The 23890-nt window shown below is 38.3% G+C and overlaps 1 protein-coding gene across 1 annotated transcript in view; it reads left to right on the top strand.

Moving 5' to 3' along the window:
• Positions 1 to 417: 417 nt before the first annotated feature.
• ylpm1 (YLP motif containing 1) overlaps positions 418 to 23890 on the top strand; it is a 41458-nt gene continuing 17985 nt past the window's right edge. The window contains exons 1-21 of the mRNA XM_082506449.1: positions 418 to 1274; positions 1713 to 1940; positions 3853 to 4041; positions 5121 to 5632; positions 5829 to 8483; positions 8689 to 8812; positions 9049 to 9190; positions 9271 to 9360; positions 10380 to 10548; positions 10661 to 10684; positions 10801 to 10991; positions 11084 to 11235; positions 11324 to 11386; positions 11588 to 11707; positions 11791 to 11967; positions 12048 to 12131; positions 12253 to 12336; positions 12431 to 12505; positions 21565 to 21616; positions 22800 to 22927; positions 23358 to 23503. Of these exons, the coding sequence (XP_082362575.1) occupies positions 708 to 1274; positions 1713 to 1940; positions 3853 to 4041; positions 5121 to 5632; positions 5829 to 8483; positions 8689 to 8812; positions 9049 to 9190; positions 9271 to 9360; positions 10380 to 10548; positions 10661 to 10684; positions 10801 to 10991; positions 11084 to 11235; positions 11324 to 11386; positions 11588 to 11707; positions 11791 to 11967; positions 12048 to 12131; positions 12253 to 12336; positions 12431 to 12505; positions 21565 to 21616; positions 22800 to 22927; positions 23358 to 23503 (5972 nt within the window). The 5' untranslated portion in view covers positions 418 to 707. The remainder of the gene's footprint in view (positions 1275 to 1712; positions 1941 to 3852; positions 4042 to 5120; positions 5633 to 5828; positions 8484 to 8688; positions 8813 to 9048; positions 9191 to 9270; positions 9361 to 10379; positions 10549 to 10660; positions 10685 to 10800; positions 10992 to 11083; positions 11236 to 11323; positions 11387 to 11587; positions 11708 to 11790; positions 11968 to 12047; positions 12132 to 12252; positions 12337 to 12430; positions 12506 to 21564; positions 21617 to 22799; positions 22928 to 23357; positions 23504 to 23890) is intronic.

The following is a 23890-nucleotide window of genomic DNA, read 5'->3' on the forward strand; positions in this document are numbered from 1 at the left end:
CAGACGCCTTTCATTTATTTATTTATGTATTTAATTGAGTGTTTTGCATCCATAATAATAACTTGTTTCTCTATTATGGTACAAATGCTTGATTAGGTAGATATCAACAATTAAAACAGATGCTTTGACTAAAGACCTTTTGATTACTGATGGGCAACACTGATACAGATAATATATAATCATTATTATAGATCATAACAACAACGAAAACGACAACAACAACAATAATGATCAGAAAAAAGAAGCAGACGCTAACAACAATAAAAAACAAAAAAAACTATTTTACAGATCAAACAAAAGACAAAAAATGTAATGTATTGTTAAGTTAAAAATGTATATACTGCAGATAACTTAAAAAATATATCGCTATTAAACGTTCAGCGCTTGACCGGATGTCATCATCTAATGTGTGATGTGTTTCCGTCATCAGCAGTGTGCCGTCTAATGTCGGTCGCTCAACTGCAAAACCGTATGAACATTTTTCTAATATAGTTTCACAGCGTTACATCATATCCTACAACGGATAGCTGTTATTTAATCTGTGTTGATATCTTTATTTAATGTGTTGATGCTCAGTGGGGAAATTAGAATGTAGCCGTCGTTTTGTTTAAAAAACGTAGGTCGACGTTAGCTGTTAGCTTTGGAAGCCGCTCCGAGCTAGGCTGTATGTGCCTCCACAAAGGCCGTGTGCTGCTTTGTTTTTAACGATGTATCCTACCTGGGGAAATTACGGTGCACCTCAGTCCCAAAACTATGGAGGTGCTGGGCCCCGTAAGCCACTGGCTGGCAGCCACACTGGCCAGGCTCCCGGATTCGGCGGTTTCGAGGCCTCTTCCAGCGGCTCGTTGTTTTCCAGCTTGCAGGAGCAGCACCTCCAGCAGATGCAGCAGCTGCAGATGCTCCACCAGAAACAGCTCCAGTCTGTATTACAACACGGCAACAATGCCAGTACTGCTGCTCCTGCATACGGCGTTGCACACGCTGGTGGGTACGTGGGGTCGTCGTGGCGTCCAGAAGGACCTGCACATGTAGACAGCGGCGCTGGCGCTCAGTCCTACTTTAAACCAGAAGAGACTTCAGCGACGAGAGTACCCCCTGCTCCCAAACAGGGTCACCAGCAGCCTCCTCCACTTCCTCCGCAACCGCATCCCACCGATACCCAGCCTGTGCCTCCCCCTCCAGAGCCGCAGCCATCAAAGCCACCAGAGAACAGCAGTCCTCCCAAACCCAAGGAGGCCCCCACGGCAGAAGACGAGAAATCCTTACCGTTGCAGGTAATGGCTTTTAGTGTTGAATTACTAATAATATACATGAAATTAGTAAATAACAAAGACATATGAAGGTACATTGCACTATTTAACAGGAAAACACCGTTCAACCCAAGCTAGTGAAGAGTACAATATATTATTATTTTTAAAATGTAATTTTCAGCTAGGGAAGCTTGGACCCTAATTTGATATTTTACTGTTAAGCCACCTGATTCTTAATAATACCACCAAGTAAATATCCTGAGCTTTTTAATCTGAAGTATAAATTTAAGAGAAGTGTGACATATTCTTAACTTCCTAGCCTTCTTAATTTAAGAAGGTACAGCATAAAGAAATCCTACTCCTTTGTTTTTGTTTCTAAGTATGACTCGACTTCTCCTGTAATTGTCCAAGATTATTGTGTGAAAATGGCTGAACAGATCTTCTTGTAATTGTTTCTGCAAGGAGCAGCAGCAGCTCTGGTACAAACAGCATCTTCAGAATCTGCAGAAACTGAAGCAAGAGAGAGCCAAACAGAATCAGAAAGATGGAGATGGCTCTTTTCCCCTGCCACCACCCCCAGGCAAAACAGCTCCTCCGCCCCCTCCATTAGAACCACCAAAAAGCACACCACCACCCCCGCCGCCTAAAGAGGAACCTCCAACACCGCCACCACTACCTGAGGAAGTAAGGGTAAGAATTCCTACACCATTGGATGCATAAACAGTGAACGCCATCAATTTGCACATTAATATCTTATTAGTTTGCTACAATGAAAGCAGTGCAAAATCTGTTGGAATTTGTAAGTGATATCGGTTTTCAATAGAGCTGAACTCTAAAAGTGAGCTTAACCCACACATCTCTGTAGGATTATCCGGATTTCTGCTTGAGGCTAGCATGTCAAGGCTTCCAGTTAAAAATTTGACTTGCATTGTGGATAATATATAAGAATTAACACATAAATAGTTTCCTAATTTGATAATTTTTAAAAATAATTTGCGATACAACGTACTATTAAAATGTTGCATAAGTCATAAAATACATTTTAACAGCATGGCTTGCTCTCTGTGAATTAAACGTTGGTGTGTGCTCAAAGTTTATATTATAGGTTTGTCAAACTAAATATATGAATAATAATAAAATAATAATGCATTTGAATGCTGTAATGGACAATTAAAATTTCCTGGGCTGCACCGAATTCTGTGGATATCTGAGATCATTTATTTATTTATTTTTGCAAATTATTAATGAAGGCTTTACCTCTACCAGCAACTATTCAAGAAGCAGTCACAGATAAAATGTTTGTCCGTTTGCCTGGGAATTTAAGCAAGTTGCATAGTGTTAACATTACCAGTGTTTTATTCAATAGCCTCTAAGAACACACCACAACCAGTATTAAGAGAAATTAGTTTGTTCCTGAATCTAAACACTGTTTATATTGTTTACATAAATTTACAGAGTGAAAATGTAGGAAAACCACCTACATTTACAGACACAGTAAGTCACACTACCCATTCTGCCATTATTGTAGTGTTCCTCGATAAACTCACTGGATACTTCATTAGGTACACCTTTTTAGTACTGGTTTGGGCCCACCTTTTCCTTCAGAACGACCTTAATTTATCATGGGATAGATTGAACAAATTCCTGGAAACATTCCTTTGACATATTGGTCCATATAGACATGATGGGATCGTACAGATGCTGCAGATTTGGTGGCTGTACATCATTGTTGGGAATTTCCCATTCTACCACATCCTAAAGGTACTTTATTGGATTGAGATTTGGTGAGCGGTGAGGTCATTTGAGTACAGTGAACTTGTTGTCATGTCTTTTGCTTCTATAGTGTATCTGCCTAAAAGTGTTGTGCATTCAGAGATGCTCATCTGCATATCTTGGAAGAACAAGTAGTTATTTAAGTTACTGTTCCCTTCTTATTGGCTTGAAGCAATCAGACCATTATCCTCTGTCCTCTGGCATCAACAAGGCACCTCGAAGAAAATTATCCCTTACTAGATAATTTCTTTTTTTTGGACCATTCACTGCAAACCCTAGAAAAAAGAAAATGATTGAAAATGCATGATTTAGAGTCACTTAAATCACCTTTCTTCCCCACTCTGATGCTCAGTTCAAATTTCAGCAGGTCGTCTGGACCATGACCTCATACTGAAATACATATTTGCTGCCATTTAGTTGCTAATTAGAAATTTGCGTTAACAACCAGGTAAACAGGCATACCTAATGAAGTAGCGGGTCAGTGTATTTTATCCCATTGTTTGTGTTAACTGCCATAATATGAATTAAGTGGCTTAAGTGTGCAGGAATCAACCACTTTCATTCATCCTTCCCATTGTAATTGTAATAGTGTTTGTAATGGCTCTTTCCCAGTTATAGTACTCATCCCATGTCCAATATTTCAGCAATATGAGCAGTATTTTAAGGCACTCTTACCTAAAAATGTTTTTGTTCTCAATAGTGTCTTGGATTCATCGTAAAGTAATTTCCTTCCTTTCATTACAAACTGCATACACTTTTTTTTTTTAAAGAAAAATTGTGATTTACAGTGATATACTGTGCTATAATTTTTTCTTGTTTCTGTTTAAAGCCTGAAGTACCAAAAGACCCAGAGGAAGCTGCTCGCCTTCAGCAGTTACAGGCTGCAGCAGCACACTGGCAACAAGTTCAACAGCAGAGAGCCGGTTTACAATATCAGGCTCTCATGCAACAACATGAGAAGCTTCAGCAGATTCTGGAGCAATACCAACGCCTCATTCAACAGCCTGCAAACCTACAGGTAGGTAAATGGCCAATGGCATCTTGATGGCCAATAAGTTTTCAGTTTCATGTGTAATGTCTGAGTAATTACTTTGTTATAACTTATGTACAGTTGTAATTACTTTCTTATAACTGTATGTACAGTTGCATCTGGAAATATTTAAGCAGTGACACAGCTTCCATGATTCCTCCTATGCACTTTTGGACCATTCTCTTTAAACTCTAGAGATGGTATTGTGGGAAAACTCTTGGGGTGCAACAGCTTTGTTACAGTTGGCTTAATATGAGTGCACAGCATATCCTTATACATGTCTGAAGTCAATGGGATTCACATCATCCCTAAACATATAGTGAAGCATGCCCATGTATCATATTGCTTCGACTGTGTTTGATAGGTGGTGTTATGCTTTGAATCATGAGCTGGTCCCAGCTTTCTTTGTGCTTTCTGCTGATTATTCTGTATTCTGTCTGGCTTTTTGTTTTTTGGCAGGTTCAGCCATTCTCCATTTTAAGGCTGATGAATAGTTTGCGCCTGGTGTTAAACCTTCTGTATTTACAGTTATAAAGTCTTCTCTTGGTGACTTGTAAAATTATATGTTTACCTGTTGCAGTTTGTGCTACACTTGGCTGTTTTTTGGGGATAGTTTGTTTTTTGTCTTCACCACGGAAAAGCTCATGTGTTATCATCCACTTCTGTTGTCTGTAGTAAATCTCCAGGCCTTGTTGACTTGCAGAGCAGCTTAAAAACTTGCTACTAATGCTTTCTGCATATCACATGGGATTTGTTTTATATTTGCAGCCTAAGGATGATCTGTTTTCATTAATAGTTTGTTAGATATTGTGTTGTGCTTTCACACCAACCTTTTACCTTCTTAATTAGTTTAGAATTAAAGAATAGCTCAATTCTGTCCATAAAATATCTTTTGAATCATTAACCCAGTTATGTTGGTTCCTAAAAAGAATGTATTTCCTATTAAAAAGCAAAGCCCTAAACCCTTCATTCAATTTGGGTACAAACTCAAATGTGTTTTTCTAAATACTTATCCTATCTGCATGTAAAATTAAGCAATAAATAATCACCAAAATTCTCTTTTGCAGTCAATGTCTGCAGAATTGCAGCTGAGGCACTACGAAATGCAACAGCAACAGTTCACACCTCTATTCCAAGACTGGAATCACTCCTTCACCCTGTGGTATGAGCAATTCCAGAGCTATCCTCATAAAGACCAACTGCAGGATTATGGGCATCAGTGGAAACAATGGAAGGAACAGATGAATGCAACAAATGCCCACCTTCAAGAAAGAGTGGCTACTCTCACTGCCATGGTACCGTTTGCGTCAAGCCAATATAATAGTGGAATGATGGGACAGTATGGCCAGTACCCTGTACAAGACACGCCTTTGCAGCAGTCAGTAAACCCAGGTATGCAGCAGACCCCTGTTACTGTTGGTCCAAGACTTCAAGGTCCACAGCCTACTGGTTTTGTAACACATTCAGAATCACCTGCTGTGCCCTCAGTTCGAGGAAGTGCCCCTAGTGGCATAGGAGTCCAACCCCCAGTTCCCCCAGTTGTTCAGCCACCAAGTTTCAACAATGTCAGGGGTCCACAGTAAGTTGTAATTGTCTTTTATTACTATGTGTTACTATGTTTTGCTCAGTTATACATTTGGTTATATTTATCTTTTAAAAGCACATCTTTATATAAAATTGCTTCATATTTAATTGTAATTATTGTTTTCTTTAAATGGGGTGTTTTTTTTTAATTTTTATTTCAATTTTTGTTTTTATTTTGTTATATTTCCCAGGGTAAACAACCCCAGATTTGAACAACCACATCAGCGATTTGATGGACCCCCAAGGTTTGACCAACCGCAACAGCGATTTGATGGGCCTCCAAGATTTGACCACCCACAACAACGCTTTGATGGTCCTCCAAGGTTTGACCAACCACCTAACCGTTTTGATGGTCCCCCTCGATTTGACCAACCAAGGCATCGTTTTGATGGTCCACCTAGATTCGATCAACAACGGCAACGGTTTGATGGACCGGCCAGATTTGATCAACCTCGATTTGGGCAGCCACCTAGGTTTGATTCCACAAGGCTCACTGGCCCTTCACCTCGTCTTGAATGTCCACCAAACCTTCAAGAAAAACAGCAGCAAGGAATGCTGCCTAAGGTGGAACCAGTCACTCCGCAACCTCCAACTCCAGATTCTAAGACTCCAGAAAAATCGTCTGATAAGCCGCTATCTGAAAATGAAAAAGATAAATTGAAATTGGTTGATAAGAGCGCTTCTGAAGATATGACAGATGACAACTTACTTTCAACTGAGGGTTTTTTTGTCCAAAGTGAACCAATTCCTCAGACATTACAAACAGATACAAAACCTGAGGATTCAAATAGCAGTGTTACTTTGGACAAAGGTGAGAAATCTGAACCTGTTAACAGTAAGCCCCCTGTAAATACTAGTTCTGCTGTTACATCAAACACTACAACACAAAATTCGCAAAAACCAGATGGACCACTGGGAAACAGCAAACCACCACAGATTCCAAAGTCCTCAGGAATCCAACCAGAGCCACAAAAGCAGTCAAAACTAGATCCTCCAAAACCTCCCCCTGGTCGGGGACGAGGCCAGCCCCCAGTGCCTAGCCAGGTGCGCGGACGAGGACGTGGGCAGAGGAGCAGTGGAGAGTTTAAGGGACAAAACACTGTACCAATTGGGGAAGAGATGGGGGAAATGCCTTATGATTACATGCCCCCTGAAGAAAATGTGGGTATGCAAGAAGAACAAGAAAACTACTATTGGCAAGATCCTTCACATGAACAGTTTGGTGGTGAGGAATCAGAAATGCCCCCAGAAGAAATGTGGATGCCAGAAGAACATCACTTCACAGAGGAAGAGTACTATCAAGAGCCAATAGGAGGACCCCACATGGGGAGAGGTAGGCCTCCAATGATGAGAGGAAGGCCCCCAATGCCTAGAGGTGGTCCTCCTATGGGAAGAGGTGGTCCTCCCATGGGAAGAGGTGGTCCTCCCATGGGAAGAGGTGGACCCCTTATGGGTCGGGGAGGTCCTCCTATGGGTCGAGGAGGACCACCAATGGGTAGGGGAGGACCACCAATGGGTAGGGGAGGGCCACCAATGGTTAGGGGAGGGCCACCAATGGTTAGGGGAGGGCCACCAATGGGCAGAGGTGGACCACCAATGAGTAGAGGTGGACCACCCATGGCCAGAGGAGGTCCACCCATGGCCAGAGGAGGTCCACCTATGGGAAGAGGATTACCCATGGGAAGAGGAGGACCACCTATGGGAAAGGAAGAACCAGTGGACAGACACTGGGAAGAAGCTGAATCAAATGAGTACTTAGAGGATGAAGACCCTTACTGGATTGAAAGGAGACCACCAATGAGAGGCATGAGACCTCCATTTCCTCCTGGTCGGGGTCGTCCCCCACGTGGTCACCCTGGTTTCATGCTTCAAGGACGAGGCCGCCCCCATTTCCCACCACATGGGCCAATAGATCACGAGCCATTAGGCCACGGAATGGAATCTGATGATTCCAATATGGATCCATCAATGCATCCCATGTACCATGGACATGAACCCCCTAGCCATGCGATGCATCCTGACGTAGGACGAGGCAGGCGTCGTGTGCCACCACCACCTCATGAAATGATAGATCATTTGGAGGAGCCAATATACGATGAGGGAACGGAAGGAGAATTAGATTGGCAGCCACCACCTGGCAGAGGTCCTCCACCACCTCCACATGAGATACTAGATAGGGAAGGACTGAGGAGGAGACCTATGGGTCGGGGAATAGGAAGAGGTATGTGGCCGCCAGGTCCAACACATGAGGATTATGAAGAAGGTTATAAAGAGGGTTATGCCGTAGATTATGATCATGGGGAAGATGGGTATCGCTGTCGGCCACCACCAGACTATCATCCTGATGACTGTCGTCGTGATGCCAGGTATCATGAGTCTGAGTGGGACAGAGAGCATGCTCTCTCAGAGAGGGACTATCCCCCCCGCAAGGCACCATCAGAGCCATTCAGAGAACCCCACTGGCAAGAGGAAAGAGAAAGAGGTCACCCATATCAATATGATGAACTTGAGCGGGGGAGAGGAGAACTCAGAATTCGTGAATACAGGGATGAGCCACCTTACCGGAAGGATGAAACATCTTACCCACCTCCTTCAGACTGGGAGAGGCCTTCCAGACGTCCTCCACTGCCAGAGAGAGGGTATTCAATAGACTATGAAGATCGTAGACCTCGCTATGAGGAACAAAGAGAAGAAATTCCTTTGCATATACCTCCACCTACAGCTGCACCTGTCACAAACCTGCCTGAGAGTTCAGTTGAAGCAGCCAGTGGAGCAAATGTACTTGCCCTTTCCCAACGCCAACATGAGATCATCTTGAAAGCTGCTCAAGAGCTTAAACTAATAAGGTAATTTCTAAACATTTACCATTGATTAGGCAAACAAAAACTAGCATCTATCCATGTGATTTACAATTATTTTATTTTCATAGATTGAAAAAAATGTATTTTCTTTGGTTTTTTGTTGAAACTCCATAATTTCACACATTCATTTCTGTTTTAATTTATGGTTAAATCATCTGTTTTAACTTAGTAATTCCTTTCGGGTCCACAGGGAATTGCAGGAGGGTAAAACCTCTGGTAGTGAATCCAAGCCTGCACAAACTGATGTTCTGCCAGATTTGCCTGCTGGTCTTCTTGGATTAGAGATTCCACCAGAAGTCAGGAATGCTCTGAAGGTAAATAAAAATCAACTTTATTATTTTAGTCTGCTTGGTGTGACTACATTGATGTAAAAAGACCAAGATAATTGATTATGTCGATTCAAATCCCGTCTGTTTTGTTTTCATCTATTTAGATATTTTTTCCATGTTTTCTCTTTTCTCATAAAATACAATACAATACATAGAATTTTTTTCCTCCATTTTCTTTTAGTTTTACTGTTAGATCATTCTAATATCAAGTATGTTCCCAGGGTATGACTGCAACAACTCAGACAACTGCAGCTGAATCTGTGCCTCGCGATATAAAATCTACTGCCACACATTATCAGCCGTCATTCCCTGCACCTGCAGTGCCGGTTATTCCAAAGACGGTTGATTATGGTCATGGTCATGGTATGAGCAGCTTGTAGTACCTTTTTTTTTGTTTCCAAATGATGTTTTGGATTTATGCTGATGTGCACTTGATATTTTAGAGCCTGGAACCACGGTTGAGCGGATCTCTTATGGTGAGAGGATTGTGTTGAGGCCTGACCCAGTGCCATCGGACCGGGGCTATGAAAAGGGTAGGTTTCAGTTGTATAATGTGAGGTTGGGCGATTTACTCAATAGTCTTAATTTTCCTGTTGTCCCAACATGGGATCACAGAGAATTGCTGGAAGGATGGGTCACCAATCAGGATCCACTAATCCTGTGTGACTGAAACACAAAAAAATTCAGCAGCAAAACAATTCTGAGAAAAACATACAAAATGATGATTTATTTCTCACTTCCACCATAGGCATAAGCTTTGGTGCATGCTAAACAACAAAAGCTGATTTCAAGCAAACATTATGCCAGCTAATGTTAGGCTTGCGTGTCCTAAAAATCAGGCTTTCCCTCTAAAAAAACAAAAACAGGTTGATTCGATTCTCACATTGTCAGTGTCTGATTTGTTAACAGCATTAAATCCACTTACCAACAGAAATGTTTGGTATGTCCAGTATTGCTGTCATTGGACAGAAGTGAGCTTCTCTGTCTCTTTGACTCATATTACACTCCTTTCACAAAGTTTTACACCAGGGGTCCCCAATCCCAGTCCACGAGGGCCGGTGTCCCTGCAGGTTTTAGATGTGGCCTTGATCCATCACAGCTGATTTAAATGGATAAATTACCTTCTCACCATGTCTTGAAGTTCTCCAGAGGCCTGGTAATGAACTAATCATGTGATTCAGGTGTGTTGACCCAGAGTGAGATCTAAAACCTGCAGGGACACCAGCCCTCGTGGACTGGGTTTGGGGACCCCTGCTTTACACCCTCCTCTAGAGTAAATGATCATGGACACAATGGAAGCAGTGATCCGACCATCTAAAATGTGTAGCTAAACACCAGCCAGAGCCTGTGATTTTATTCAAATGATTTGAAATATAATGTTTTGTAAAATTATCATGTTTTATGCACAAACAATAGTAGAAACAAGTCAGCTGGCTGCCATACACGTGTCATGCATCAATAGAGAAGTTAACTAAAGTCCTGCATATATATATATGCAGGATTTTATTTTATATTTTCTAATACATGGTTATTAACTACTTGATTCTCATAGAACCACTCAGAGATCCTTATGGCAGAGACTCATATTACGAAAGACGATCAGACCCTTACATGGACCGCCGGGAGTACAGCAGAGAGAGGGAATTATACAGAGAGAAGCCAGAATATGAAAGAGAAAGATTTGACAGGGAGCGCTACCCCCTGAGAGAAAGAGATGACAGGTAAGAAGCTTCTTCACCGTTACTGACAGCATTTTTCCCTACCTATGGAGTAGTGTGCTGCTTCTTTATATATATAATATTGTTTTTTATTTGTCTGTATTTTTGATTCAAGCACTCAGGCCATGAATGATGAAAGGTACTATATGACATTGTGTCATACACTGTGATAAGTCTTCACTGTGCCTTTGTGCTAGTCTGAAATATGAAGTTCTGTTGATGAAATGAAACTTATTATGCCCCCATTCTCTGTAGATCTCCACTGGCATCTTCTCTACGCTCCGGATACAGGGAGAGGGACCGGGATGTTCGAGATAGGGACCGTAGTGGCAGCCGTGATCCAGATGAACATTATGGGAGGCCAGGTTATGATAGACCTCCATATGAGCGTGCTATACTTGAGCGTACTGGGCCTGAACGTTACAGCCATAGCCCATCACCTTACAGTAAGTTGAACATGAGGTAACTCAGGGTAAATTGGTAAAGTAAATATCAAATAAGAAAATCTAAGCTTAAGATTTTTTTTTTTATCCTATAGTGGACAGAAGAAGTTATCCAGATGACAGAGGGCCCCCCACTGCACCACCAGTCCCACCTCCACAACCTCCCCCACGTGTTGAGAAGAAGCCGGAAATCAAGAATATCGACGATATCCTTAAACTACCTGGCAGATTGTCTCGCCCTGAAAGGGTACCAGCTATCACTGCGATCTTAATTCATGCATCAATACCCCACTCTTTAAATGAGCAGCACTCATTGAAGTTCTCTATTTTAACAGATTGTCATAATCATGAGGGGGCTTCCAGGAAGCGGAAAAACCCATGTTGCAAAGCTCATACGGGTGAGTCGAGTCCTTCTAGCAAATTATAGGGTTATGTAATTTGATTGTAAGCTAAATGAACTTTTATAATAAGTGCACAAACAGTAGAACCTTTACTTATAGACTGTCTTTATGTGTCATTAGGTTTCAACATAATAAATGCTCTTTTGTAAACGACACAAAATCTTAAATACTCTTTTCTGTCTTGTGGACAATGTTAAGGACAAAGAGGTTGAATGTGGCGGTGCACCTCCCCGAGTTCTTGTTTTAGATGATTATTTCATGACAGAGGTTGAGAAAGTTGAGAAGGACCCAGACACTGGGAAGAGGGTAAAAAAAAAGGTAAGTCTGACAGATGAATTGCATAGAACATGCAGTAAAGAAAAATACATGCACGATGTAATGCAGAAAAACCTGTCTTGCAGGCTATGGAGTACGAGTATGAGCTGGAGATGGAGGATACTTACCGGAGCAGCATGCTTAAAACGTTTAAGAAAACCTTGGATGATGGCTTTTTTCCTTTCATTATTTTAGACACTATTAATGACAGGGTTAAACATTTTGATCAGTTCTGGAGTGCAGCTAAAACTAAAGGCTTTGAGGTGAGTTATATTAATGAGAGAGCCAGAAAAACACTCATGTCTGCCCTGTGCTAAAAAGGATTTGTTTCTCTCATTTCAAGGTGTATTTGGCTGAAATCACTGCAGACACTCAGACTTGTGCAAAGCGGAATGTCCATGGGCGCACGCTTAAGGATATAATGAAGGTCTATAAGATCACTTAGCTGATCTCAAATACAGAGATATTTGTTTGGACTGCAAAAAGGGTAACGTTTACTAAACGTATAGATGCAGCATTCACTTCTCAATGATACATTCTGTATACAGATGTCTAATAACTGGGAGCCTTCACCACGTCACATGGTGCGCTTGGATGTCCGGTCCCTGCTGCAGGATGCTGCTATAGAGGAGGTGAATTTTTTCAGTCTTGAAAAAAAATCAGAAAATTACACTTCTTTGTTACTAATTAAGATAAACCAACATGTGCTTGTTGTATTTTTTTTAGGTTGAAATGGAAGATTTCAACCCTGATGACGAGCCCAAGGAACCCAAGAGAGAAGAGGAAGAAGAGAGTGATCTGGTAGGACATGAAAAGTTTCACTTCATAAATGCGTGGTTCTTAGATTCATATCCACTATTTTTTTTTCCCATCTTCCACTATTTTTTTTTCCCATCTGGCTTATCCAGTAATTTTTACACAAGTCATTAGTGTTATCTCGCCACTTCTTGTTTCAGCAAGGTGAGTTTTATGTCTCAAATGAAAAGCAAAACATGTGAAATTCATGGAAACGGTCAGGTTCATTCAAAATAATTAGGCTCGTGCTCTTTTGTGTTTATGTAGCAATTAGAAAATTTACAGCGAAGCTCAAACAAGAGCAGGGAAAATAGTACCAAGACCGAAACATATATATGATATGTATAGCTGGAGCAGTCCATTAACTAAAGGAGGAAAGTACCCCATTAGTGTCATGGTTTTCTTTTTAGTTTTTCTAGCATTTGCTCAGGTGTCCATGACTGACTTAGTTCAAAATAATTTTCATTCTCAACTCAATGTCAGGGATTAAAAAATGGCTTTAAATGGTTGCTACCTCATGAGAAACTGTCTCACTTCAGTGTCATGATTCTGGTGAGACCAAAACCAGTTGCTCAGTTTTGGTTTCCTTTTATTTTTAAGGCACACTTTTATCTAGACAAATCACACGTAACACAACCCTATAAAAAATTTCTCATTGTGCAAAATGTTTTTACTCTTTACCACCCGCTTTTATTTTGTATGCCGTTACTACAAAGTTGAAAGTTTTTCAAGAAAGAATTGACATAAATTTTTCTGCCAAATTTTGCACCCGAGGTCAACAGTGCCTGTTGAAATGCAGTGCAGTTGAGTTATATTTTAAAAGGAGGTAACACAGCTGTAAAGATTTTCTAACCTGGGCAAATTTGAGTGATGGACTTTTTTTTTTCTTCTTCTATCTAGAATGGTAAAATGAAACTTTCTCTTCACTGTTTGATGAAGCCTTTGAAGCTGTACCACATAAAATACCAACGTCTAAAAGTTTCCAAACGTGTTTCATACAGTATCAAATTCAGTGGCTTGTTCCCACATTGGACTGCTGGGAAAAGGTTTATGAACTCATGAATAAAAATTCAGTAAACCAGTTTCAAGTTAAACTCTCAATTTATTAAATTAAAACTATTATGTTTTGTTTCTGTTTTTTTCTAATATTCGCAAAACATCCCGGGAGCAACACGTTCTTAAAACATACACTATATTTGATGGTTAATAAAGTTTTATTTAATCTTAAATAAATTAATAACTGAATTTCCTCGAGGAACCCACTCGAGGGATTAATCAAGTTTTATCTAATCTAATCTAATCTAATCTAATCTATAGTGACAAAAATATTGGGCCACCTATATATATTAGACCTGCTGCTGATTTTATGGCATTCCATGCAAAATTTGTCTTCCCTTTGGATCTGTAACAGCTTCCACTCTTCTGGAAGAGCATTTGTGAGGTTGAGCACTGATGTTTCACGAGAGCATTCCTGGGCATGCTCATGGTGAAACAGAAAAGGGCATTCCTCCTAACTATTCCCACAAAGATGGAAGGACAGAATTGTCCAAAATAGCTTGGTAAGAAACAGCATTAAGTTTTCCCTCACTGAGAGAGAAAGAAAAACAAGCCATAGTATTATTCAGTAAGTTTTGGTCTAATTCTTTTGTCCATATAGTGCAGAGGTATTTAATTAAAGTTTAAGGAGGTCCACTTGAGAAAATCTCTTTAAATATAACATAAAGTACAAATCAACAATGTTTATATATGTTTATTATATTAAACATCATATTAATTTTCACAATGAACTGGAGGGAGTTTTAGTAATAAAATGGTAATAATAATAATAGTAAAATGTTCTTTTCTCATTTCAAGTAAAATAAGGTTTACAGTCATAAATGTAAAAAATAGAGCTTTTGAAAAAATTATAGTTGCTTTTCCTGTTTTCTTCATTTTTCCTACATTTGACTACATTTCGCTTCTCAGCTTCAACCCCTCTTTTCTCAGTCTAGTACTCTGACTTACTTCTTCAGACTTATGCATCTCGTCTCCTTGCTTAGTTTTCTGTTTTCACACACACACACACACACACACACACACACACACACACACACACACACACACACACACACACACACAGTTTGCTTGACTAAGTAGCATCACCTGGGATGAATTAGAAAGCACACGTCTGTTTTTTCTGTGCGCATAAACTGACTGCTATAAAGACAAAGGAAGAGAATGTGCATCTTAAAATAGCCTTAACTTAAATACAAGAAAAGCTACACAGAGTAAAATAGAAACAGTCCATCAGCTTAGTAATAGGTCTGGATTTGGGTCCGGACTGCAAGTGTATTCATTTAAGCTGGTTTTTCTGAAGTAGCACAGGCAGTCTTGGGTAAAAACACTGACTTTAGTTAAATATATTTTAAATGGCATGATAAAGTTCCCAACTAAACCTATCCTGCTTGGAGTAGGAAATAGCTCATTCAACAACACTAAAAACAGTCAATATTAATAATTACATAAAAGTATCTTAATAATTTTTTTTTTAATTTCTTCCATTATAATATAAAGATGAGCTCCTGTCCCATGTTGTTAACTGAGACAGTTAACATGTGTGGTATTAGAGCAGTTTGCAGGCTTAGGGGGATTATTTCATTCCAAACTACTTTTTCAAATCTTTTGTTTAGTGGTTTTTGTTTTATTATTTACCCTTTTTGTACTTTTTATGGCTTTTAGTAGTTTTATGAAATGAATTATGAGAGATTTATCCTGCTGAATTGTTAATATTAGTTCATATGTATTGTGATTACATATTGAAAAATTTCCAGTGCAGACCATTTTTATGCAGGTGTTTTCTCCTTTGTGTGCATATGTCATAATTATAAACTTGACAGATTTTTTTTTTTTTTTGCATATGGCTTCATTTTATTGATACTGAGATGATTTTAATTTATGTAAATAACTTCATGAATAAAGAAAAAAAGAAATTCTAAATATCCCTTAAATTCTAAAATATTAAAGTAACGGACACTATTGCAGTTGTTGTAATGCTAGCATGTATGCAGCAAGTTAAAAAATCCAATGTTATATAGGACTATGTCATTTTACGAAATATTATTTATATTCAGTTATTTTTGTTCTTATTTATTTAAATATTGTTTGATACTTAAACCACCAGGTCATTGATTTATCTGAGTATGGTCTATTATTTATGAGATTAAAAGATAAAAATATGGATTGTGCAGAAATGTGCAGTCTGTCATAGGACAAACAGAAAAAAACACTAATGTGTAAGGCTGTTTTGACCACTTCAGTCCTGCAGTCCCACACAAAACCTGTGTTATCTTTTATTGCTGTCTTGTCAAACTAAGATTAACAGTCCATGTAAACTGCAGGTCTCAAACTGCTCTGACATTGAATCAAATTGGGTCACTTTGAAGGGCCGCCATGTTTGTTTTATTATCAGAGCTGTCACTGTAAAATTAAGTTCTTTACATTTTTGTTGATAAATGCTTGGATGTGAGACATCTAAACTTCAGAGTTAATTTGAAATAAACAAAACATTTTAAATTGTTTTTACTTAACCTCCTGAGACCCTATGTGCACATTTTAGCTTTTCTGCACTTTACACTTCATTCTGCTCAGTGTTGTTGGTACATTATGTGCTATGTACAACTAACATTTTTTATTTAGATTTTATTCTTAAATTATATATTGCGATGTTAGTACAGAAGATGTAGCTATGGGAAAGTATTTAATCAAATTTAACAGACTTCTCAGATATCAAACTATGTGTGACAGCTCACCTGTCTAAAGTGAAGTATACAAAATTCTGACACATCTAGTCTCCATGTTAAATATAATTTATTATAAATAGATAATGAAGTTACTACAGTTGTGCAAAAACATAAGCTTTCTTGTTTGGAAACCCCGGTGGGATTTATCCTGCTGCTGGTATCTAAGAAGAAAAGGTCAAAGACTGCTTTAAAAAGCTGGAAGCAACCAGCTAACTTCAGTTTTGGATTGTAGCCCAATCAACAGTTTAACAGACTCATTAATTCAACCTGTGACAAACTCTGTTTTTGTATGGTGTTGTAACTTGTGATTTAAAGACAATTCAAACAGTAATAGTAAGAATTCTAGAGCAGAGTGGATGAGGGGAAAAATTGTCTCTTAATTTTATCTTTTAATATAACAGGATCCTGACTTTGAGGTGAGATTACAGATGCCATATGCGAGTGTTTTACTGTATTTTTCCCCCCTCTTGTTCTTTTTTTCAAGCATCTTGAGATGCAGATGACAGTGGTCCTCTTGATAGAATTTAGTCCAAGTTGGGGGAGCTTTTAGGATTTATGTGTGAAGTGTGGCTACCACCCTGAGCACCAAAAAACTTCTTTGTATAAATGGTATTTGAAATGTAGTTTTCCTTAAAATAAGCCATAAAAATCCAGTTTCAATCATACAAATACAATTTGCTATGAAAGGATAGTCATCTAACAAAACATAGATAAAATGTACTCTACACACATTATAGAGGCTGGGTACTGGCTCATAGGAAAGCCAGATGTACACAATATTTGATAAGCTTCCACACAAAGCCCACACCTTACCTGCAATGACTCACACTTTGGCAAAGCCAACAGTGTTCTGATATCAAGCATACCCAAAGTACACAACCATTATACAACAGCTGCAAAGCATTGTTATTATGAAAGACATCATTTACAGAAGAATATCTGCCACTGTCAATTATATAAGTAAAACCAGGACATCAGATCATCACGCAACAACTAATATTAGGCTAATGTGTATTTAAAGCTATAGTTGGTGAAAAAAGGATAAGCATAAGAGAATGGATGGATGTTCTTAATCTCATTCTTGTACTCCAAAAGTGCTTTTTACTTGTGATTCACTGATGACGCTTTTTTATCATGTTTATCTCCAGTCACTGGAGATACTTGGGCCATCATCAAGTTAACTGTAGCTGCTACAGTTAACTTGAGTGCTCATTTTTTCTCCTGTTCATCCGTCTGTTGTCAGTTTATTCCTAGAATTGAGGGCAACCTCAAGTCCAGTTTGGAATTACGTTTGGATTTCCAAGCTGTCTCTTGTTGGATTGGTCTCTTGTGGAGGTACTGTGAAAAACAGATGTGAGCAAGTGTGCCTTAAAAAAAACAAAAAAACAAGAAGAAAACATTGACATCCCTTAAGACAGGGGTCTGCAACCTTTAACACCCAAAGAGCCACTTGGACCCGGTTTCCACGCAAAAGAAAAGGCTGGGAGCCGCAAATACTTTTTGAAATCTAAAATGAAGATAACACTGTATAAATTGTTTTTTTTACCTTTATGCTTTGTGTGAACAACTAAAGTAAGTAAGTAAAGTTTATTTATTAAGCGCTTTTCACAGACAGGCAGTCACAAAGCGCTGTACACAAATATTAAAATAAACAATACAATCAATAGACATTATACACAATGTAAAAGATCAAATGTAAATAATGTAAAGAATATAAAATACGTAGATCAACAAAAGGCTTGTTTGAAAAGAAAAGTTTTTAACTGCTTTTTAAAAGTATCCACAGAGCAACTAAGGTGTGTTGCTTGTGAAATCCATGAAGTGCTACAGAGAACATTTAATTTTATTTATGTAATTAACACATTTTGAACTCTTAAAAGAAATATAACAAAAGGAGAGACACCCAGCTGAACTAAAATGATCCATGTAGCAAACAAAAACTGTTGTGAGCCACCACCTTTATATCTCCTTTGGGCTTTTGGAGCCTTGACCTGACTTTTAAAAAATAATTGGGGAAAAAAAGCACTATGCTGCTAAAAAAAAAAAAAAATAGATATTTGCAAAATTCTGCCTAAATATGTATTTTACCTGGTTAATGTGTGTGGCGGGGCGTGGTCTGCAGTGCCGCTGCATGGGAGTCGGACGCACCTGAGCTGCACCCGCAATCACGCCTCGCCGCCTTAAAGTCTGTGCTCTCTCTACTGTTGTGTTGTCGGGCTGTGAGCTGAAAAGCTACAGCCGGCTGTATGCGTACAGCAACCGTGGTGAAAAGTGGTCAATAAAGAGATGCTGAAAAGCATGTTCATGTAAACATCATCGAGTCTGCCGCGATATGTTTACAATGGGACTTCTGGTCCCGAACCTCTGCGCACAGCGCCTGCAAATCGGGGCTTTCATCTTTACGCAGGACTGTGAGCTGTCATCTGTGGGGCGTGAGCGGTGTTTGTTTTTAACATAGTTCACGGAGGAGAACAGCTGCCGACATAATATGGATCTGAAGATCCAGCTACCCGGGGTCCGGCTTCCGCGAGTGTGACGCTTATTTTGAGCAATGAAAAAAATAATAAGATATAATTTTATTTTTATATTTCAAAATCACAATAATCTTCCAATTTAGAACTACCGGTACAAGTTAAAAAAAAAGAACTAAACACAAATAAAATACACTTGAGCTAAATACTTCTAATTTAATTTCCCAAACCACCCGGAGCCGCAAAATAAAGACTAAAGAGCCGTGGGTTGCCGACCCCTGCCTTAAGACATCGAGCCCCAGGGTCTTTTGTATTTCACAAATAGGCTTTTTGGGGTAACTGCATATAAGCTCAAATTGACCCTAAAATGGTTAATGCAATGTGCCTATGTTAGGTTGAGCAACAGAGGTTTGTGTATTTCCCTCTTATTTACTATTTGTTAAACATCAACTTTAACCAGAAATGTAAAGGGAAAAAAATCACTTTGTAAAACTGATGATTGTCTTTTGGGCAAAGGCCAAATTATCTTAAAACCCTGCAGAAAGCTGACATGTTCAAATGCCATCATATCAAATGAAGACAAATACCTGAGCTATTTTCTTTTCTTTTAAAAAAATATTTTATCTAATTTAATCGTCGAACAAGGAATACGTTCACATTTAAAACAAAAGGAATATGTATATTTTGTCACGTTTTTCTTTTTTTTTTGTGATATTTGAGATGATGGGGATATGTTAAAAAAAATCTTCAATTAAAAAGAGGTTCCTCTAAAATGATACTAATCCTAAAGCCATCAGTGTGCCAGTTGCATTTTAACTTTTCCAAAAAACCCACGGCACTTGGGCCTTTCACAGGGTAATGCAGCAAAATAAATAAAAGATAAGGATTTGTACAAGTCTGCAGTGATCGAAAACTTGATCTCGTAGGTGAATATACTTGAGGATGTTGGTAATCAATCGCATATAACATGTTTTTGGTGTTTTTGATTAATTTTCACAGAAAACAAAATCTGTATGTTTGGTAAAATCCTTAAAAGTATCCTATGGAGCCCATGGAACTGTTGCGGAAGGCATCACCAATAACATTACAAAGAGATGAAATTGATATTGAGCAGAATTGAGTTCAGTTTGTTGGCGTTATGCAAATGTTTCCCTGTTGACGTAGAAAAGTCATAAAAGAAAAGCCTGATGTTTTCAAGCAGTATTTTCTGTGGGAGAAAAAAACTGCACCAGAGTGCTGGTGTTATTTTGGTCCCTGTAACTTTGCAGTTAAATAGTTACACACATAAGTTTTAACACATTTGTTGATGTTGTTGAAGTTTTGCAGAGGTGAATTCTGATAAAGAAATCCAAACAAGCCAGCAACCAAGTGTCTTCAATAAATAACACATGTTAAATTCCTACATGCCAATGTTGTTATGCATATGCCATGTGGAATTAAACAGTCAGATTTTATCATACTCATTTGCAGGGTGATTTCCACACTTATATAATGGATTTGACATTTTATGTTTTTGAAAATAGAAAAACCACTTAAAAAACACCTTGTACAATCATTAAACGCAGTATTCACAACATGTGAACTAATTCTGATGCTTTATCTTTTTATAATACGTATGGTTGGTCAAGGTTAAAAACGCATGTTTTTATTGTTGTATTTGTTGTAACTTTTGCTGCCATGATGGCCAGTTCTCTCTTGAAATGGAATTTAAATCTCAATGAGACTTTCACCTGGATAAATAAAGGATAATAAATTGCTTAAAAGTAAAGGACCTTCAAAACGGTTGATATAGTAATAAAAGCAATGCAATCAGTTAAAATGACAAAGCATGCATTAAATATGCGCCTCATGATCTCAGGACCCTCAAAATTCAGACATTACATTTTTTTAGTGAAATGGCAAACATAGTTCACAATCTCATGCTAGAGAAGATGATCTGAACAAGTTCCCGATGCCTTATATTAAATAATTTACCTCTTGTCATCTATAAAGTTAAGCAGTAAAAAGATGCTCTCAGTCTCTTTTAGGTGACATACTAACATTATAAGCGCTATTGTTCAGTCTAACAGAAATGACTCCTTCAGAGATTAACAAACAATCCTGAAATTAATAATTAAATAGTGGAGTTCGAGCAATTTGCTGTTGCTAACCAAATATCCTTTTTATTTTAATGTTTTTGTTTTTTTTAATTTGTTTATTTTGCTTTAAAGGCCAGCTAACTACACAGTGATGTTACAGCAGGGAACCTCATTCATGATGATTTCATGTTTGGTAACGAAAGATCTCTACACACTAAAGCCTTTTCACAAGTAGTACTACTGCAATCTAAGAATCAAGAACCTTTGTTCTTTGTAAATTTAGTTATAGGTTTATCAGTGTGTGTGGAATTGAATTGATTTGAAAAAATTACATGTGAAATGTGTTCCAATCACATGATCATTAGCAAACTTCTCTCTCTAGATTCAGTAGCGCTCTGACTGTTGTTAAATGAAGTTTGTGTTCACCAAAGCAGAGCACAGTTGTCCATTTTTAAGCCGGTAACAGAAAACAAAAGACTCAGTGTGAACACGTCTCACCTTGCAATCAAATTAAATTAAACTCTGTGCATGCCATTGTTAGTAGTTACTGTATGTCTTTACCAAGTATTGTACCAAGTTTCACCCTACAGTTGTGCTTGTTTTTGTGTCTTATAACCTGTGATAAACCAGTTTCCTGTCTTTTCAGCCAACCCCTTTCCCCACTTTCTCCACCCTTCCCTTTTCCCCCTGTATCACCCTGATGTTTAACCATTGCAGTGTTTCTTTATGTAATATAGGGCTACATTCCAAAAAGCAAATGGGAGATGGACACATCAGAGGCAAAACTTGGTAGGTATTTATTTTTTAATGATGATCCAGTCTTGCCTTTGTCATATAGAGCCTTCTGCATCATTAAAATGTGTTTTAAGTGTCATGTAGCGAGATCTGTGAAGTCGTGTGTGTATGTTTTGTGTTCTTTTTTCTGTTCCTATTGTGAACTTTGTTTGATTGATGCGATTCTTTTGCATTTTGATTGAGTCACTGGTGGACTTGGTCAAGTTACTGGTCTAATGCTTTGTTGCTGATGAAAAGCAATAATAGTTTCAACTGGTTTCTATATCCCACTAAAGACCAACCAACAGCCAAACCTCATCATTATTAAAACTGCATATAGGGGATACAGCAAATAAAAAAATATTTTAAAAATCTTTTGGGGGGGGGGTTTAAACGGGTGTTTTAGCTTTATATCTACATATAATTATTTAGGAGCGTACAATTTTGGTGCTCTGAAGGGATTTATTCAGAAAAAGTTTGAGTCAAAGCTTCTTTTGGCTGCTCCTTTATTGATGAGGGGTCACCACAGTGAGTAGCTACCTAATGTTTAATTTGTTTAATCTCCCAAAGGGATTTGAGTCTCCTCCCAGCATTGAACTGGGGATCTTTTGCGCCTGTTAGTACATTAGAGTACACTGTAAACCATAAACCAGTTTATGAATTATGCTTATAGAGAGAGAAAAATGATTTGATAGGACTCGTACAGCTGTTCTTCATTTAGTTGAGCAGGTGTTTTGTTAGATGAGGCTTATGGTGTTATAATCAATAACAGCACAGTACCTCCAGGCTGATCAGATCTAGTACAAACCGCTATTTATGTTGTTAGCATGTCAACAGGAAACAGTCAGTTACTGAATGAGACATGGGCTGCAGTTTCTGTAAGAACACCAGGAAAGCGCCTTAAGTTGTTTCTATTGTGACTGTAAATTTAAAAAATAAAAATTAAAAAAAAAGGTTAAATTTTAAATAAAGACCTCATTTCTCTTTAAGTTAAAAAGACACATTATAGACTAATTCTTTGTATAAAAAAGATCAGGTCCTGGATCATCGTTTTATGGAGCAATGATAAAACAGATGTTACTAGTTGTCTCATAATTTTATTTTATTTTTTGATAAATGAGTGATACCTTGTTGAGGTTTTATGTTGTTTTTATGGGGGAGTAGAGGTAAACTGAACGGTAATCTTCAATTTAAACAGACAAGTTGGATGGTCTGGGGAGTGGCGGGAAGAGGAAGCGTGAAGGCGAACATATGGCAGGCCTCGAAGACTACCTACAGCTGCCAGATGACTATGCCACACGCATGTCCGAACCTGGAAAGAAGAGGGTAAAATTTGACCTGACCATCTATGAGTGCATTTGTTTGTTAGTGAGGAAAAACCAAAAGTTCAAGGTTGTTTTTTCCTTACCATTTCTAAGAATGCATTGATACAACAGCTAGCAAATCAGCAAATATGACCTTTATCAATATCAGAGGCTGATATGTATATTTATGTCAGGTGTGAGCTGGCTACATGTTTAAACATGCATTTAAACAGTGAACGTCAGTTCACTATTAATTAAAAAAGAAATATAACAGAAAACTGAATTATTTTTAGCATTTATTTCACAGTTGGTGTGTCCCTAGTAGTTTCTATGATACTGAATGTTCAAAGATGTTACTGAATTATCTGAAATCATTTACCCATTTCTTGTTCATAACATGATATCCTGGGTTTCTCCCTGGTTTTTTTGTTTGTTTTGTTTGTTTTCCAAAGGTTCGATGGGCTGATCTTGAAGAGCAAAAGGATGCAGATCGAAAGCGTGCTATCGGTTTCGTGGTGGGTCAAACGGACTGGGAGAAAATAACAGACGAGAGTGGCCAGCTGGCACAAAGAGCTCTCAACCGTACCAAGTATTTCTAAGAAGATAATCTTACACTTTTTTTGGTTTCAGTGAAAGGTTCGTATTTTTCCTATTCATATTGTTCAGGTTGTTAGAAAAATTGTAGATGATGTTTGTGGCTATTAAGTCATAATATTCTACAATTTAAAATATTTTAATCAGAATGTTTAATGACTCAAATGAGAAGTTTGAGGGAACGTCTTTTGTATCAGTAATATTGGAAAATATACTGAGAGAAACATTTGGTCAATCAGCCAGCCATTTTCCCGAAAAAGATTCGACTTACCATTTCCAAAGTAATCTTATTGAGTTTGATCGGGAGCATACAGATTAAGAATGACTTATATGAGAATGCAGGTAACACTATTATCTTCTGTATTTAACAGTAGTTAACAGAATGCCATAA

The sequence above is a fragment of the Aulonocara stuartgranti genome (genome assembly GCF_965226115.1).
Source record: "Aulonocara stuartgranti genome assembly, chromosome: 15".
NCBI classification, from domain to species: Eukaryota; Metazoa; Chordata; class Actinopteri; order Cichliformes; family Cichlidae; genus Aulonocara; species Aulonocara stuartgranti.